Genomic DNA, 20,119 nt, shown 5'->3' on the forward strand with positions numbered 1-20,119 from the left:
CACCTGAGGAGGCTGAGCAAATCAGGAAGGACCTTCCAGATATCCACTTGGTGTGCACATTTCACGGGGTGCAATGGACGGGGCGGCATTGTCGGGGCGTAATTGTCCTGCGTAGATATGTTGCTGTGCCACGTATGGAGGGCCTCTATCAGCACAGCTATTCCACGGACCCTCAGTCTGACTCCGCCACTGTTTGACTTACATTGTACAGGTGGGAGAACTCGATTTCCAAAGGGACGAGAATGGACCTCGGAGATGGTTTCACGATGACAGAGATGACTTTGGAATTAAGCACTGTGGTGTTCCTGTGGGTAGACAGGGAAGAAAAATGCATTTTCCAAGTTAGCCCCTTTCACATATGTACAGAGGTTAACGTTAGAACTGTGCAGATGCAGCATTCATTACCTGGAATATACTGTAGTGTCATAACAAAACCTTATAATGAGGTATATACAGGCTGGAGCAGGGCTGGCTCAAGGCACTATGGCATCCTGAGTGAACTTTTGCAATGGCATCCTCCCCAGCCTATAATCCAGAGTCTCACCCTTCATTCCGTTCCCCCCCCCCCCCCCCCCCCACAATCCAGTATCTTCCCTTCTCTCCCAACTTCCTCTTCCAGCTTCCTTCACAGTCTAAAGCAGTGGTCTTAAACACGCGGCCCGGGGGTCACATGAGGCTCGTCAGGCTCTATTTTGAGGCCCTCGGTATGTTTATCATAATCACAAAAGTAAAATAATAGTTTCTTGATCATATGTCTCAGCTATAAATTACAATATTATTCTTAAGACATAGCCAAAAGGAAAGATTAATAAACTATAAAGAGTTTTACCTTATGCAAAACTGTTATTTCTTTAATAAGACATTAACTATTTTTTCTGAAGTATCTACAAATCCAAAATGTGGCCCTGCAAAGGGTTTGAATTTGAGACCACTGGTCTAGAGGGTGAGGCAGGAGCAGAGATCAATGCATGCTGCCTGCGTCCAGCGCAGTTCCTTCCTCTGCCATGTCTTGCCCTGCCGGAAATAGAAAGTCGCATCAGACGGGGTGGGAAGAGGCAGAAGGAAGACTCTGGGCTGGGTGCAGGCAGCTTGAGTGGATCGCTGCCGCTGCCGGCGCCCTCTAGTCTGTGAAGGTAGCTGGGGAGGGGTTTGAGAAACAAGGGATCGTGGGTGGGGGATGGGAAGGGAGGGGAGGGAGAAATGCTGTACTGAGATTCTGGTGCCCTTTATCACCGGGCACCTTGATCCAGTGCTTACCTGATCCATAGGTTGAGCAGGTCCTGCTCAGAAGGCAGTTCTATAACTGGTTGCAACCATTTAGGTAGGGTTACCAGATGTTGGGGGAAACCTGGACATGTCCTCTTTTTAGAGGACTGTCCAGGCGGCCAGGTGGATTTCCAAAACCCGGCAGTTTGTCCGGGTTATGGAAAACCCTAAGTTCGGGGCTGCATCTGGAGGGCCTCCAAGCATGCATGGATGCAACGCCATGATGTCACATGCATGTGCGCATGCATGATGTCATCACGTCTCATCCGTGTATGCTCAGAGGCCCTGGACTCAGGGAAGAAGAGATGAGGTTTATGTGGGGGCAGAACAGGTTGGGGGGGCCACATGTCCTCTTTCTTTAATGAAGAAATCTGGTAACCCTACATTTTGGTGCCCACAGGACGTGTGGAAAGAGCATAGTCTATTACAGAATTTGGGCACCCAGATTCAGTTATATAATAGTAGCATAATCCTGACTCACCTCCAGCCACAGAGCTGGCACAAATATGCGCACCCAGATGCACCCTAGGCATGTGTAACTTAACGTACTTCATGAATAAGCAGAAGTCTATCCAGTGTATCTGGATTTCCAGAGAGCTTTTGACGGGGGTTCCTCGTAAGAGGCACCTGAGAAAGTTGGAGAGTCATGGGAAGGGAGGCAGAGTTGAACTGTGGATTGGGAATTGGTTATGGGACAGAGGGTAGGTTGGGTTGGGTGACCGTTTTTCTCAGTGGAGGAGAGTAAGCAGTAGAGTGCCGCAAGGATCTGTAAAGGGACCGGTGCTATTTAAAAAATGATCTGGAAGTTGGAACAATGAGCGAGGTGACTGAATTTGCAGATGGCACTAGGCTGTTCAAGATTGTTGGGATGCATGCGGACTGCGAAGAGCAGCGGGAAGACCTTGGGAAATCGGAGGGCTGGGCATCCAAATGGCAGATGAGATTTGGTGTGGACGAATGCAAAGTGATGCACATTGGGAAGAATAATCCAGGTCGTGGCTGCTGGATGCTGGGGTCCACATTGGGGGGTCAGCACTCAATAAAAGGATCTGGGTGTCATCGTGGATGGTACGCTGCAGCCTTCCGCCCAGTGTGTGGCAGCGACCAAAAGGGCCAACGAGATGCTAGGGATTGTTAGAAAAGGGATGGCAAACAAGACTATGAGTGTTATAGTGCCTCTGTATTGCTAAATGGTGCGACCTCACCTTGAGTATTGCATTCGGTTCTGGTCTCCTTGTCTCACAAAAGATATAGCGGCACTAGGAAAGGTTCAAAGAAGAGTGACCAAGATGATAAAGGGGATGGAACTCCATTCGTATGAGGAAAGACTAAAAGGGTTAGGGCTCTTCAGCTTGGAAAAGAGACGGCTGAGGGGAGATAGGATTGAAGTCTACAAAATCCTGAGTGGAGTAGAACGGGTACAAGTGGATCGATTTTTCACTCCGTCAAAAATGACAAAGACTAGGAGACACTTGATGAAGTTACAGGGAAATACTTTGAAAACCAATAGGAGGAAATATTTTTTCATTCAGAGAATAGTTAAGTTCTGGAACGCGTTGCCAGAGGATGTGGTAAGAGCGGATACCGTAGCTGATTTTAAGAAAGGTTTGGACAAGTTCCTGGAGGAAAAGTCCATAGTTTGTTATTAAGACAGACATGGGGGAAGCATGGAATGTTGCTACTTTTGGATTTTTGGGTTCTTGCCAGGTACTAGAGACCTGGATTGGCCACTGTGAGGACAGGCTACTGGGCTAGATGGACCATTGGATTCAATAAGACACTCTCCTGCCAAATTTATCTATGAGGGGATGGGGTTTTATATACTGCCTTTCAGTGGTTGCAATCAGAGCGGTTTACATATAATATACAGGTCCTTATTTTGTACCTGGGGCGATGGAGGGTTACATGACTTGCCCAGAGCTACAATGGGAACTAAAACCAGTTCTCTTGGTTCTCAAGCTACTGCACTAACCACTGGGCTACTCCTCCACTGCCAATACACATATATGTGTGGACAGGCAGAAGGAGGTTACTAGGCGCTCTTCACCGACAAAAGTAGAGTATGAGGTTCTTAGACATGGAGGTCCTAGATGCAGGGCCGCACTGTGTTTTAAAACGTACATGGAGAACAAAAGGGGCAGATTCTATAAACACCGCCGTAATCAGCTGGCGCCTCCATAAACAGCGCCAGTCGCATGCCAACCGCGCACCAGCGCCGTTTATAGAATCGCGGCCGCCGTGAAAGATGGGCGACGGAAATGTAGGCCGGGGTTTTATAGTCTTGCATTTCCGGTGCCTACTTTTCATGTGGAATTGCGCCTAAGGGATTACCCGGCGCCAACCACACCCATAATGGCCTGGAAGCAAGAGTGCTGTTCAAGTTTGCCCGTTACTGTTTCAAATCCATTCTTGGTTCGGCCCCCTTATACTTGGGTTCCCCATTTTACCTTACATTGTCCTTCCAGACCCACTCGCAGAGCTCATCTCTTCAGCCATCCAACTCTAAAGGCCTGCCGTTACAAAAGATACCTGAACAGAACACTTGCCTTCCAAGCAGGCCATCTAAACGATTGGCTGAGCAACATTATCTCGCGTTCCTCATCCTACCTACACTTCAGAAAATGATTAAAAACGAATCTATTTAACCGATCTGTAGCCTAAGACCCCTTACCCAACCCTTGCCCCCAAGATCTCTTTTTTCTTACCTTCCTTCCCGCTCACCTTACATTTGACCTCTTATATTGTACTTGTTCCATGCTTACACATATGAATTGTATCTGTATCTGCTGATTGTACCCATTCGCTGATTGTCCAGCCCTTCTTTATTGTAAACTGCCTCGAACTACTACGGCTTTGGCAGTATATAAGAAATACAATTATTATTATTATTATTATTAGGTGCCTCTCTAGCTGTGATTCTGGCACCGCCTGGGGAAGCGCCTGCGGGCACCTACTTTTAACGGTTTTTAATTGTTTTTTTTTGAGCAGCGCGGTCAATTACTGCGCTGATTAAACCAATTGATTTAGGCAGCAGTAGGCACCCGACTGCTGCCTAAGTAAGGGCTCACAGTAAGTCAGCAAGAGCTTCCACAAGCTGCCTTTCAGCTTAACAGAAAGTTCATCCTGGACAACATTTACTGATCCAGAAAATTCTGGTCATTAATCTAGTTAAGCCCTATCTATATTATCGACCTGAAAAATGCATCTGTTGGTATCTGCTAATTTGTCATTTTTACGGAATCTGCATAATGTCCAATATTAATCTATTCTAAATTACTGTTGTATATCTATAGGACAGTATCAATAACATATTCGAATTATCTTATATATGATGTCAGCTTACTACTGTTTATTCAGCCCATTCAACTCTGGCTCTTGGACAGCTGTCTCATTCAATAGCAAATCTATACAAAACTTAGTTTCAGTGCTCACTCAGTTTTTTTCCGCAGTCCCTACAAACATGAGATCTTTTACCCCAACAGGTCTTTCATCTGCCATGTCAAGTTGTCTAGCTCCCCAAATGCGATCTATCTGCCTGCTCATCTGATTCTGTGTCTTAATCTAAAATAAGCTCTTCCCTTTGGGTCCAAGTTGGTCACCATGGCCTTCTGTGGCTGCCCCTCTTTCTAGCTGCTCCCGATTTTGTCCATGGTGGATAAGACAGATCCCATCTCTTATGCAGATAACCGTCTAAAAGAAAGGAGAAACTTCTCAAAACCAGTCTCTCCATCTGACTCTTTTTCTGACTGACAGAGACTGAAACAATACCGGAGCCAACTGTGTTTAAAGGCTTCTCATGAATAGAACTGTATTATGGAATTCAGTTATCCTGCTCAGCTTAATGCCTCCCTGGTTTGCACCTTGCGCCTCACTGGAGCTAAACCTGAAAGCATTTAAGATGTGTAGAAGAGATTATTGACAAAGAGGTGTTCTGGCACTTATGGGAAAAGCGCTTATGCTAATCAGTGCAGAACAGATCTACACAGTACTTTAAGATGCTTAATTTACTGTCTCAGTACTGGTTCAAAATTAAAAAGGAACCCCCCTCCCCTCTCTGAATGGGAAGCCTATAGCCCGAGACAGCTTTCAGGAGCTGAAAGAGGTGTGCAGTCAGACTTGTCATAAGAATAGCCTTACTGGGTCAGACCAAAGGTCCATCAAGCCCAGTAGCCTGTTCTCATGGTGGCCAATCCAGGTCCCTAGTACATGGCCAAAACCCAAAGAGTACCAACATTCCATTCAGAATTCTAAAGAGTAGCAAGATTCTAGAATCTCAAAGAGTAGAAACATTCCATGCTACCGATCCAGGGCAAGCAGTGGCTTCCCCCATGTCTTTCTCAATAACAGACTATGGACTTTTCCTCCAGGAATTTGTCCAAACCTTTCTTAAAACCAGCTATGCTGTCTGCTTTTACCACAACCTCTAATGCTTGAGATCGTGACCTGTAAGGACCAGGTAGTCAAGGGGTAGAAGGGGCATCATAAGTGCTGTCATATCCAGTGGCATAGTAAGGGGGGGTCAGAGGTGCACTATACCAGGTGCCATCTTCATGAGGGGTGCTGGCTCCTCTCCTTCTCTCTCTCCCACTCCCCCACGTACCTCTTTAAATGTTCACCAGCACAAGTAGCATCTTCCACCTGCTGCTTGCACCGGCTTCCGCTCCCTTCTGATGTCACTTCCAGGTCAATAAGTACATGGGGGGGGGGGGGAGGGGAGGTGCCCCAAGTGGTGGGGCAGAAGAAATACAAGCCATTAACAAAAAACTAGAAATAATAAAAAACTGGTTAAATTGTAACAAACTGGCACTAAATATACAGAAATCTAAGACCATGCTTTTCACCTGGAAAGCAAATCTAATACCAATATCACCATTTATTCTAAACAACATTCCTATAGAATCTGTATCTAAACTGAAAATTCTCAGAGTAATAATTGACGCAGACCTATCATTTCATAGTCATATTAACGAAATAGTTAGATCATGCTTCTATAGACTACGTCATATTCGATCAATTTCCACCTTTCTTGACTCCAAATCTATCAATATTCTTATTCATTCTCTTATCATATCTAAATTAGATTATTGTAACTCCCTCTTCATTAATATAACCCAGAAAGAAAAAAGACGACTTCAGATAATTCAAAATACCGCAATAAAATAAATCCACAAAGCTAAAAAATATGATCACGTCACTCCACTACTGATTAAATCACATTGGTTACCCATTTCTCACCGTATTACTTTCAAAATTATACTCTTAGTACATAAAACTCTGACTTTCAATGAACCGCAATTTATTTCTAAAATGATCATTCCATATAACTCCGTACGTTCTTTACGATCATCGGCTTCAAACTTATTATCTATCCCCTCCTTGAAAATTATTGGCATAAGAAGAAACAACATATTTTCCATTATGGCACCCACGTTATGGAACTCATTACCAAATTATATAAGAATAGAAAAAGACTTACAAACGTTTAAAAGATTTTTAAAAACTTTTTTATTTCAAGATGCATTTGAACACATGATATAACACACATAATTTTTATACATTTGATTACAAATATTGGACCTTTCAAATCCCCTCGCTCCGTATTGTGTTTTCCCTTTCATGTAAATTTCAATAGATAAAAATGATGTAACTTTTCCCTTCTTTCCTGCCTAGTCATGTTACTCTTTGGCCTTAAATGTATTGTATTGACTTTTCCTTAAAATTTTTATACTGTTTTAAATTGTCTGTATTATGTCTAACCTGTCAAAATTATATGTGAAACCACTATCTGTGGCTTTTAGAGTGTACATCGCCTAGATATTTCGAAAGGCGATTCATAAAATGCTAATAAACTTGAAACTTGAAACTTGGGGAAAGGTGAGGGGCCACTCAAGCGGCAGGAAACCGTAGGGAATGCAAGATATTATGCAAGTAATATGCAATATATAAATAAATAAAGAGGGGGGGGGCATAAGGCGCCAACCTCCCTCACTACGCCACTGGTCAAATCACATTCAACCAAGCAAATGGGTGAAACCCTCCCAGTGGCATAGCAAGGGTGAGAGGCCCCCCTCCCCGCCCTCTTCTCCGCCCCCACCCCCATCCGTTCCTTCCTTTCCCCCACCTGCCCTCTTCCTTTCCCCCTCCTAACCGCATGCATGAGCCCTTTCCCTTCCCTCCGTACCTCTTTAACGTTCCCGGCGCGGCCAGCAACCCCCCAACCGGCTGCTTGCACCAGCGTCAGCTCTTCTTCCGACGTCACTTCCTAGACGCGGGTCCAGGAAGTGAGGTCAGAGGAATAGCCGACGCTGATGCAAGCAGCAGGTTGGGGGTTGCTGCTCATGCCGGGAACATTAAAGAGGTATGGGGGAAAAGAAGGGGGTGCGCGCATGCGCGGTAGTGGGGGGGGGCAGAGAGGAGGACAGGTGCTGGTGCCCTCACCAAGACAGCACCCGGGGTGGACTGCCCCCCCCCCTATTACTACACCACTAAATACCTCCATGACTCACATTTAGAACCCAGTTCTATAAAGTGTGCCTATAAAATACTGAAACCGATTAGTGTGGTGATAAGCGAGATTCTATAAAAGTTTGCTGCATTTTATAGAATCGTTTAGGCAGCGCTAGGTGTCGTAATTTTAGGTGTACTCTATTTATGCCGGGGGGGAGGGGAGGTTGCCTAAAAACCTGCACCTAAGTTATGCACCTAACAGCGCCTAATTCAGAAAGAAGCACCAAACTCAAAAACACGCCCCCTAACCACGCCCACTTTTAGGTAGGCGCTTTGGACTAGCTGCCTACTTTCAACAGAATTGTGTTTTTCGTTTTAAGTGCCTAACTTTCAATTAAGTCAATTTTACCACAATGTGGAGTTTCAATGTGGACAAATGCAAGGTCATGCATGTAGGGAAAAAGAACCCGATGTTCAGCTATAAAATGGGGGGAATATTGCTAGGGGTGAGCGACCTTGAAAAAGACCTGGGGGTGATGGTGGACGCAACATTGAAGCCATCGGCGCAGTGTGCGACAGCCTCAAAGAAAGCAAACAGAATGCTGGGCATCATCAAAAAGGGTATCACAACCAGGACGAAAGAAGTCATCATGCCACTGTATCGTGCAATGGTGCGCCCGCACCTGGAATACTGTGTCCAGTACTGGTCGCTGTACCTCAAGAAAGACATGGCGGTACTCGAGGGAGTTCAGAGAAGAGCGACAAAACTGATAAGAGGTATGGAAAATTTTTCATACGCTGACAGGTTAAAAATGCTGGGGCTGTTCTCCCTGGAGAAGAGGAGACTTAGAGGGGACATGATAGAAACCTTCAAAATCCTGAAGGGCATAGAGAAAGTGGACAAGGACAGATTCTTTAAACGGTGGGGAACCACAAGCACTAGGGGTCACTCGGAGAAATTGAAAGGGGACAGGTTCAGAACAAGTGCTAGGAAGTTCTTTTTTACCCAGAAGGTGGTAGACGCATGGAACGCTCTTCCAGAGATTGTGATAGGCCAGACCACAGTACAGGGGTTCAAGGAAGGTTTGGATAGGTTCCTAAAGGATAAAGGGATTGAGGGGTACAGAGAGATGCAGAGGTAGGATATAAAAATGGTCAAATCACTTCACAGGTCAAAGGACCTGGTGGGCCACCGCGGGAGCGGACCACTGGGCGGGATGGACCTCTGGTCTGACCCAGTGGAGGCAACTTCTTATGTTCTTATGTTCTTAAGTCCAATTAAAGGCAAGCATGAGATGCTAAGTGCCAATTACCAGTATCGATTAAGCCTATTAACCAATTAAGATAGGCGCCTTCGTTGGCTGGGCTTACCCATGTAGGTGACTAACTTTAGGCGGACTACATAGAGGTTTCCATTTAGGATCAGATGAGCTGATTTCCTCTAATTTGAGCCAGATTTAATAAATGGCACCGAACGGTACCCTCTCTAAAACATCGGAGGTGACCAGCGGAGTACCGCAGGGTTCAGTCCTGGGCCCACTTCTATTCAACATATTCATAAGGGATCTGACTCAGGGGCTTCAGGGTAAAATAACATTATTCGCCGACAACGCTAAACTATGCAATATAGTAAGTGAATGTAATTTACAGGATAGTATGGCACAGGACCTGCTTACATTAGAAAGATGGTCCTCAATCTGGCAGCTGGGCTTCAACGCTGGGAAATGTAAGGTTATGCACCTCGGTAGCGGTAATCCATGCAGAAATTACACCTTGAATGGAGAAACTTTAACTAGTACTTCGGCGGAACGAGACCTAGGAGTAATCATCAGTGCAGACATGAAAACTGCCAATCAAGTGGAGAAGGCTTCATCTAAAGCAAGGCAGATGATGGGATGTATCAGTAGAAGCTTTGTCAGCAAGAAGCCTGAAGTCATCATGCCATTGTACAGAACCATGGTGAGACCTCATCTGGAATACTGTGTACAATTCTGGAGGCCACATTACCGTAAAGATGTGCTTAGAATCGAGTCGGTTCAACGGATGGCCACCAGGAGGATCTCGGGGCTCAAAGGTCTCTCGTACGAGGAGAGACTAAATAAACTACAGCTCTACACTCTAGAACAGGGGTGCCCACACTTTTTGGGCTTGCGAGCTACTTTTTAAATGACCAAGTCAAAATGATCTACCAACAATAAAATTAAAAAAAAACACAAAGCACACTGTACGCATAGAAAATGTTAATTATCATTCCTATTCCAGGGTTTTTCAAAGAGGTCAAAGCAGATGACTCTATGCAATGTCACCTCAGTAACAACCATACAAAAATAGACAAATATACCCCCCTCCCTTTTTACTAAACCACGATAGCAGTTTTTAGTGCAGGGAGCTGCGCTGAATGCCCAGCGCTGCTCTCGACACTCATAGGCTCCCTGCACTAAAAACCTCTATTGCGGTTTAGTAAAAGGGGACCTTAGTGTAAAATATAGACAGCAGATATAAATTCAGACACATTTTGATCACTAAATTTAAAATAAAATCATTTTTCCTACCTTGTCTGGTGATTTCATGAGTCTCTGGTTGCACTTTCTTCTTCTGACTGTGCATCCAATCTTTCTTCCCTTCTTTTAGCCTGTATGCTTCCTCTCCTCCAGACCTCATTCCTTCCCCCTACTTTTCCTTCCTCTTCCCTGCCCTTTCTTTCTCTCTGCCTCCCTTTCTTTTTTTTCTGTTTCTCTTCTTTCCTTCTGTCTCCCTGCCTGCCCTTTTTCTTTCTTTCTCCCTGCCCTTCCCCAAGCCACTGCCACTGCCATCGGGGACCAGGACCCAAACGCCACCAGTAACAGGCCCCAAGCTCTCCCTGCTTCGGCCAGCCAGCATTCCTCTCCCCGACGTCAATTCTGCCGTCGGGAAGAGGAAGGCTGATCAGCCCAAGATCGTGATCAACCTATTGGGGAAGTGCTGTCGGGTCCTGCCTTCGCGGAAACTGAAAGTAGGCAGGACCCGGCAGCAAGAAGAGGAAATACTTCATTTACTTGTCTCCCGCCTTAGCCCGTAGCGAACGCTTGCTTCAGGGCTCTCGACATGTGCGTGCCGGCTTCCCTTCTCCCCTCCCCCCCGGACATAACTTCCGGTTTCGGAGGGAAGAGAAGAGAAGCCGGTACGCACATTTTAGAGCCCGGAGCATAAGTTCGCTATGGGCTGAAATCTCCAAGCCGGTTTTTTTGGGGGGGGTTTAATGTTCAGCAGCGGCAGATGACAGCTGGGCGGACCGCCCTAGGGAGAACACTGGAGAGGAAGGCTGATCGGCCCGTAGATCAGGACGGCAACACGAGTCTGCGATCGACTCACGTTGCCTTCCTGAGCTACTGGTCGATCGCGATCGACGTGTTGGGCACCCCTGCTCTAGAAGAACGTAGGGAGAGGGGAGACATGATTGAGACATTACATCACAGGACGTATCGAGGTGGAAGATGATATCTTCTTTCTCAGGGGACCCTCTGCCACTAGAGGGCATCCGCTCAAACTCAGAGGCGGGAAATTTCATGGCGACATCAGGAAGTATTTCTTCACAGAAAGAGTGGTTGACCGTTGGAATGAGCTTCCAGCGCAGGTGATTGAGGCCAGCAGCGTGCTGGACTTTAAGAATAAATGGGATACCTATGTGGGATCCCTACAAGGGTCGAACTAGAATATCGGTCGCCAGGTATAGACTTAAGAGGATAGGTCAGTAGGGTGGGCAGACTTGATGGGCTATAGCCCTTTTCTGCCGTCATCTTCTATGTTTCTATGAAAGTTAAGGGGCCGGAAAGATCTGCAATAAACTACCGTGTTTCCCCGAAAATAAGACAGTGTCATATTAATTTTAGGTCCAAAAAACGCAGTAGGGCTTATTTTCGGGGATGTCTTTTTTTTTTCATGTACAACAATCATCTCTCCCTTCCTCTCATCCACCCCAATTCTTCCGCTTTTCTTTCTTCCCCCCATGTGCAGCATCTTTCCTTCCCTCTCACACATTTCCTTATGCTGCATCTTTCTATCCCTCCCTCCCATCCCCCTATGCAGCAGAACCCAACCAACCCTCCCACCGTGAGACTGGCATACCTCCGAGGCATCCAAACACAGCAGTGGTGGTAACACTCCGAATGGGCTGCTTTGCGGCCTTCCCCTCCGGGTCCTTCCCTCTGCTGCGTCACTGATGACATCATCAGTGATGTGGTAGATGGAAGTCCCCAAGCAGCCCATTCAGAACAGGGCTGTGGGCGGGATGGGGTGGGGCTGTGAGTGGAATGGGGTGGGGCCAGAGGCTGAACGGGGCAAGGGCAGGGCAAAACGGGGTGTGGCCGCATGTCCTCCTTTTTGCCCAGCAAAAATCTGGTAACCCGAATCCAACCAGCAAACATCTCACCTTAACAGTCTCTTTCTTTTCTCTTTCTTCCCAGGGCTCTGATTAAACCCACAGCTAGGGAAGTTTCTTTTTTCAGACTTCTGGGACATGTAGTTTTCCCCAGTTTGGATATCACTCCCTGCTGCCCAATGACATAACTGCAGTGAGGGAAAACCCTTGAATCTTTCACACTGGTATTCTATACAAAGCGCTCCATACTGCAGATTTCACACCTAATTTAGGGTGCCAGCATTTATGTCTGCTGAAACCTGATATAAATGCCAGCATCTAATTTTGGCAGCTGGGTGTGCAAATGACACTATTCTATGACATCATGCCTAATGCCTAGGAATGCCCTCTCATAGCCACACCCCTTTTGAGTTGCTTACTATGAAACTTAGGCACACACATCTGCCCAAATCGTTGCCCATTAACCCCAGTTATTGACTGTTGATGCCTCATTAAATGCTCTGGGCCCCCAACCTTGAGAGACCTATATGCATTATCCAGAGGTTTATGTCCATGAATGAATAGCTTCTAACCCCTCCTCCACCAGCGGGCAGGGTCAAAAGTAAGAAGCCCATGAAGACCAAACTGAAGCTCTTATTTCAAAGCAACAGACTACAGTCTCCATCTCATGTAATGCGGTGGTTAAAGCTACAGCCTCAGCACCCTGAGGTTGTGGGTTCAAACCCATGCTGCTCCTTGTGACCCTGGGCAAGTCACTTAATCCCCCCATTGCCTCAGGTACATTAGATAGATTATGAGCCCACCGGGAGAGACAGTAAAAAAATGCTTGAGTATCTGAATAAATTCATGTAAACCACTCTGAGTTCCCTTGGGAGGACAGTATAGAAAATTGAATAAATAAATAAATACCACATTTTATCAGTCTATTCACAGCTCTACTTGCACCGCTATGATCTCATAACTAAGTTAATGGCATGTTTAGGATGGCCTGAGACTAAAGTCGGCTGCCCTTTCTCTATTAACTGTTGTGCAAAACCCTCTCCTTTTCTCCTTCTGGCTTCAAAACAGCCCCAAGAGCCTGTGGAATCATTCCTCTCCTCCTCGATGTGGTCTTATACTTTGGGGCTGATATTCAAAGAAGAAGCTTCAGTCTACTTAAATCGTGCTGATGGGCCAAACCAAGATATTAAGCATCATATACCTGGATAGCACTGCTGAATATTTGGGCAGAATACAACGGCATTATCCCCTTAGTGCTGAGATAATTAGGGGGCAGAGCTGGACTTCTGGGCACTGCCGAAATTCAGCGGTACCCAGATCATAATCCAGTTAATTTAGGACAGCAAAAATGGCCTCCCAGTGAAGGTGGTGGAGACAAGGGCCATGTATGAAGTTAAGAAAGCATGGGGCAAGCAGAAAGTATCTCTAAGAGAAGGAAGACATAGTACAGATTAGTAAACAGTGTGGATGGGAAGACTGGATAGGCCACAGGCTCGTCAATATTCAGCCAATGGCTGAATATTTATAAATGGTGACTTTTAAAGAGCTAAATTAGGCCCCCCCAATATTCAGTGTGAACACCTAAGTGCATACTGGTACTGAATATCCGGTGCTCTTTGACATGTGTCGGCCATTTTTGAAAACTGCCCAAATAGTAACAAAGATAACCGTTTCCCTGCATAAGTCTTTGCATCTTACCTCTGAAGAGAAAGGAGGCTCCCCAGGTTCCTGTAGAGCACCGTCCCAATCACAAACACGGAGGAATCGTCCGTCTCTGCCAAAACAAAGCACCGAGAAGCATTCAAGGTTACGACAAATCAAAAATAAAATCTTGATACAGGCTGTAGGCCCAAGGCTTTGAGCGTTCACTAGCTGGAAAGAGCATCTTCGTACAGGCAGTTCTAGAAACTGGTGCCAAAAGAAAGGACATGCTTAGCGCCAATTCAATAGGAGCTTAAAGGCGCATCTAAAGCAGGGGTGTCAAAGTCCCTCCTCGAGGGCCGCAATCCAGTCCCCAATGAATGTGCATGAGATCTATTAGCGTACAATGAAAGCAGTGCAGGCAAATAGATCTCATGCATATTCCTTGGGGAAATCCTGAAAACCCGAATGGATTGCGGCCCTCAAGGAGGGACTTTGACACCCCTGCCTTAGAGCATGGGTGGGCATCTCCAGTCCTCGAGGGCCGCAATCCAGTCAGGTTTTCTGGATTTCCCCAATGAATATGCATTGAAAGCAGTGCACGCAAATAGATCTCGTTTCAATGCATATTCATTGGGGAAATCCTGAAAACCCGACTGGATTGCGGCTCTCGAGGAGGGACTTTGACACCCCTGATCTAAAGCCATTATGCAATATTAGCACAAAGCCATATTGGTGTGTCCTAAGATCTGGGTTGAGAACCTCTGGTCTGATTTTTTAAATGCGCACTAGTTCAGGCCTATGGAACTGTGGCAAAGCAGTGCCTTGCCATGTGGAGCAAAGCAATTGTTTGTGAATTAAAAAACAAACAAACACAGAAGGCAATACAGAGAGTCACCACATCACGATTGTCAACAGAAACACACGTTACCAGAAAATCTGATGAAGTGAGCTTGAAACCTACCTGACACTCCAGTTGAAAGAATGCTCTTGGAAATGGTGACCTTGTCCTCTGAGTTCCTGGCCCAGTCCACCATGCCCCTCCAGCCCTTCATAGGGAAGCTGATGTCGGTCGCGCCATTGGCAGGGCGTTTGTGAACGCTAAGAACTTCAAAACAAAAACCCCAGAGCTTTGTTATTCTTCTGTCGTCATGGCTCGCTGCAAACAAAACCTAAACTGGCCTATAAGAGGTACTTCAGAAATGCTAAGAACCCCAGGTACCCTCTAAGACACTACTGGCTTCTTTGGCCAACAGAAGCCACTACGGTTATCCCAACAAATCAATCTGCTGGTAAGTTGGACAGAATGGTATGTCCACTCAATATTCGATGATCCGTCGAAAATCAGAGATGTCTAGGTAGTTAAGACCAATAAACACCACCATATTGAGGAGATGAAGGGCTACCGTGAGGTGTATATAGTGATCCAGTCACATGTTAGGAAAGTGCCAGTCCAGCCATTTTGAATCAATCACCCCACTTGATTTAGTGAATGACATTAAACTTCTGAATTGTCTGGATGCTATTGGGATACAATTTTACAATCATTTCCGAAAGCAACTGAAGCCACATTTGTTTGCAAATTAATCCATTTTCTTTAGTTAGTATTATTTGTTAAATTTTGTAAACCGCATCGAACTTATCGGTTATGCGGTATAGAAATGGCTTGTTCTGTTCTGATTAAAGATATGCAGAGGAAAAAAAATTGGGGTTCATTTTCAAATTTTTCAGACTTTTTCTTGGTTTTCAGGTATTAATTTTTTTTGCTTCGGAGACTTATTTTAATAGAAATTTTTGAACCTGCGTTAGAACTTTTTAAGAGATGCTAATCAACTGAACAGGCATTACTACTCCTACTTCTATTAATTATTTCTATAGCGCTACCAGACACATGCAGCGCTGTACAGACTAGAGTCGCAAAGAGTAAGAAAATGGTCCCTGCTGGAAAGAGCTTACAATCTAAATAGCCAAAACAGACAAACAGGATGTCATGGATACAGTTAAGGGGAAGGGTTAATCTGTTGGCTGGGTTGGAGGGCAGAGGGGAGAACACGACAATCAAGCCATTGTGACATCACTGATGAGGTTGGCTCTTATTGGTGGAATGAGGCATTATGATGTCACAATCTCAGCTCTGGCTATCAGAGGCTGAAGCTGTTCACACTATTTATTTAGTCAGTTTTCTCTACTGTTCTCCCAGGGGAGCTCAGAACAGTTTACATGAATTTATTCAGGTACTCAAACATTTTTCCCTGTTTGGCTCACAATCTATCTAATGTACCTGGGACAATGGGGGGATTAAGTGACTTTCCCAGGGTCACAAGGAGCAGCCTGGGTTTGAACCCACAACTCCAGGGCGTTGAAGCTGTAGCTTTAACCACTGCACTACTCTAGAAATCATAATGTAGTTAAAGTGATCCAGCCATTGTGACATCACTGATGAGATTGGCTCTTATTGGTGGAATGAGGCATTATGACATCACAATACCAGCTCTGGCTATCAGAGGCTGAAGCTGTTCACACTATTTATTTAGTCCGTTTTCTCTACTGTTCTCCCAGGGGAGCTCAGAATGGTTTACATGAGTTTATTCAGGTACTCAAGAATTTTTCCCTGTCTGGCTCACAATCTATCTAATGTACCTGGGACAATGGGGGGATTAAGTGACTTTCCCAGGGTCACAAGGAGCAGCCTGGGTTTGAGCCCAGAACCTTAGGGTGCTGAGGCTGTAGCTTTAACCACTGCACCACTCTAGAAATCAAAATAGCAAAAGTGATCCAAGTGTAGGACAATCCAGCCATTGTGACATCACTGATGAGGTTGGCTCTTATTGGTGGAATGAGGCATTATGACGTCACAATACCAGCTCTGGCTATCAGAGGCTGAAACTTTTCACACTATTTATATAGTCAGTTTTCTCTACTGTTCTCCCAGGGGAGCTCAGAAGGGTTTACATGAATTTATTCAGGTACTCAAGCATTTTTTCCCTGTCTGGCTCACAATCTATCTAATGTACCTGGGGCAATGGGGGGGATTAAGTGACTTGCCCAGGGTCACGAGGAGCAGTGTGAGTTTGAACCCACAATCTCAGGGTGGAGGCTGGAGCTTTAACCACTGAGCCACACTCTCCAATAATTAGTCCCGGTATGGCTGATGATGGCGAAGTGTAAATCCAATTTTAGCACATTGTGGGCAAACATTGTAGCAGTTTGATAGACCACGATGGATGAACTGGTGCAAGGGACCATGCGGAATTCCTCACAGAACTTAAATTTAATTACATTAGTTTTGAACGGCATCTTCAATTAACACGTCAATTAAGCCAATTTAAAATAAAACAACTTCTACACAGAATTCGGCTAGGTTACCAGATTTTTGGGAACGAACTTCCAGACCCATGGCCCCACCACCAGGCCCACCCTCCACCGCCCGAGTTACGCTCCATTCCGCCCCCAAAAACACCCCATTCCGCCCCCAGCCCCACTCCCTCAACCCGGTCGCTGGTCGGGTGGGCATCTGCGCACGCGCTGGTGTGACACGATGACATCGCACGCATGCAAGTGACGTCACCGCGTTGCATCCGTGCATGCGCCGATGCCGTCCTGATGTCGCTGCTAGCTGGAAGCTTTTCAAAACCCGGACAAGGTCACTGTCATCTTGAAGTAGGGACAATGGATCGATCATTTGTTATTTTATTGTCCATTGATACTCAATTTTTTGGAGATCGATTTGGGGCAAAATTAACCTGGTATTAGGTGTCTCTATGCCATTGTCTTATGACATGGTTTTAGTTGGTCTCTTAAACAATCACAGCTCTTATAAGGATATATATTTATAAATTAGTAAAAGTGCTCAGACCACCTACCCCTGTGTTTAGTGATGACACCAAACTGCGGGTAGAATCGGGTCCATCATAGCATTTTTACGTTCCCTGACCCAACCTTTAACTTTAATTATATTCATTTTATTCTAAAAATATATAGTCACTTATCTGTATATTAGCAGGTTGGGTGCTGTATTCACCGCAGCATTATCGTGCAAACATGCAAATGTATAAAGTGCTTTTCTACTACTGTGTCAACTCTAGTAAAACTCCATGACACCCCCCTCCCCCCCCCCCGACTCGAGTTTCGGCTCTTCATCAGGAGGGGGCACTGTTAAAACATAATTTAAACGATTTATTTGATATTTTTTTTAAAACACTTTTTACCATTATTCTCTTTTGGGCATCACTAATCTCAATCTAGCTTCTATACTATTTCCTTTATCTTTAAATACATAATTTAATCTGATACAAGCTTTGGCTCAGTTTCCTACCTTCTCTCGGCTGGGTCAGGCACCGTAAAAATGCTATGATGGTCCCGATTCTACCCGCAGTTTGGTGTCATCACTAAACACAGGGGTAGGAGGTCTGAGCACTTTTACTAATTTATAAATATATATCCTTATAAGAGCTGTGATTGTTTAAGAGATTGAAGAATTTCATCACAGAGCCAAGTAAGCTTTCCCCATTTGGTTGTAGTGTATGGTTTTATTTGGGACACTGTTGAAACCTAAGAGTCCAATTGACACATATAAAAGTAGGACTTCTTCTGATTATGACGGGGATGGCCATGCAATTGATAACTAAGAACTGGAAAAACTGATAGGTTAAACTTTTCTCTTTGCTGGGAAACACTTTGTTTGTGCTATAGGTATGAAGGGAATAGACTTAGTAGATAAAGACAGGTTGTGCACCCTCTCCAAGGTAGAGAGAACGAGAGGGCACTCTCTAAAGTTAAAAGGGGAGCGATTCCGTACAAACGTAAGGAAGTTCTTCTTCACCCAGAGAGTGGTAGAGAACTGGAACGCTCTTCCAAAATCTGTTATAAGGGAAAACACCCTCCAGGGATTCAAGACAAGGTTGGACAAGTTCCTGCTGAACTAGAACGTAGGCAGGTAAAGCTAGACTCAGGGCACTGGTCTTTGACCTAAGGGCCGCCGCAGGAGCGGACTGCTGGGCACGATGGACCACTGGTCTGACCCAGCAGCGTCAATTCTTATGTTCTTAATGTATGCTGAACAATTGGGAAACAATAAAAGGTTTAAAGAAGTATGAGGTCCATTGGAAGCATTTGTTAAATAGAAAATTGATTAAATTGATTAAATCCTTAATTCCTCGATTTTGTTTGATTTCTACACACATCCAGATAGGGAGGAAGGGAAAGGGGGGGGAGGGAGTAGGGTAATTTGTTTTAGTATATTGTTCAATTACAAGTGCTGTTATTTGTTATATCTGAATGTATATTTGTTTGCACTTTTTATTAGAGAATGACACGGGGACCGTTTACCGTGGTAAACCGCGGGTCACCGCAGTAAATCCGCAGGAATGGAGACATTTGCAACTGGTTTTCTGCAGGAATGGGGACAAGACCTTTTACTGCCCCATGGGAGCAGTGAAAAGTCTTAATTCTGTAGTAAAAAAATTGTGTCCGTGTCAGATTCAGCATCTTCTCCCCAGCTCCTCTTGTGCCTATTTTACCTTCAGGAGCCAGCCATGCCACGATGAAGACAAAAGGAACCTAAAACCAAAGCCTGAGACCAATGTGATTTGAAGAATAAAATTACCAGACAACAAAAAGAAAAAAAATATATTTATTTTATATTTTATGATTAGAATATTTCAGATTTGAAATATGTATCCTGCTAGAGCTGGTATTAAATTGTGGGGACCACAAAGTCCAGGCTGTGCTTCTTTAGCTTCCAGCTGGCTTAGGGCTCTCTCTCTGACCAGGAGGCAGTTGCCCTACTTGCTCTCCCCTAACACTATTCCTGCCATGTGTGACTGAAGTATTCTGTTAGCTTGATTTTTTTATGTAGCATTCTGTAGTAATTTGGTTTATTCAATTTTCACAATAGTGAAGGGGATATTTGTGAAAGGGAGGGGAGATGGGTTTTGTTGAACCTTGCTCTGTTTTGTTTGTGTTTATAAAATGACAATTGTCAGAGGAGAAGCTTTTGCCCATACACATGCGACTGCAGGGCGGCACAGGCAGGCTTTGCCGGCATCAGTTTCTTTCCTAAAGCGCCGCAAAAGTAAGGGGGAGGGAGGGAGATAGATTTGGCCGGAGGTAGGGAAGGGGTCGCATGTGCAATTGGTGACCGCGTGCCTTCACTCCCTTAAGTTTCTTTACACCGCGAAGGTAAGGGGGAGGGAGATTCTCGGGCCGCTGAAGGGCGGTGAGGTGGCGAGAAGGAAGGGTGGATGCTGCGGGGATGGGGCGGTGAAGGGGATGGTGGAGAAGGGGACGGGGCGGTGAAGGGGACGGCGGGGACGGGGCGGTGGTCCGGTGACGGGGACAGATTTTTTTCCCCGTGTCATTCTCTACTTTTTATAAGTTTTGAAAATTAATAAAGATTTTTTTTTTTTT

The 20,119-nt window shown here is 45.3% G+C and overlaps 1 protein-coding gene across 5 annotated transcripts in view; it reads right to left on the reverse strand.

The window, feature by feature from the left end:
- Positions 1-20,119, reverse strand: part of ADGRB1 (adhesion G protein-coupled receptor B1) — a 525,063-nt gene that overhangs the window by 239,220 nt on the left and 265,724 nt on the right. For all 5 annotated transcript variants that reach the window (XM_033935216.1, XM_033935215.1, XM_033935214.1 and 2 more), the window contains exons 13-15: positions 14,676-14,819; positions 13,769-13,844; positions 203-305 (exon numbers count right to left, since the gene is read on the reverse strand). In XM_033935216.1, the coding sequence (XP_033791107.1) occupies positions 203-305; positions 13,769-13,844; positions 14,676-14,819 (323 nt within the window). The remainder of the gene's footprint in view (positions 1-202; positions 306-13,768; positions 13,845-14,675; positions 14,820-20,119) is intronic.

The sequence above is a fragment of the Geotrypetes seraphini genome, chromosome 2 (assembly GCF_902459505.1).
Source record: "Geotrypetes seraphini chromosome 2, aGeoSer1.1, whole genome shotgun sequence".
In the NCBI taxonomy this organism is placed as follows: Eukaryota; Metazoa; Chordata; class Amphibia; order Gymnophiona; family Dermophiidae; genus Geotrypetes; species Geotrypetes seraphini.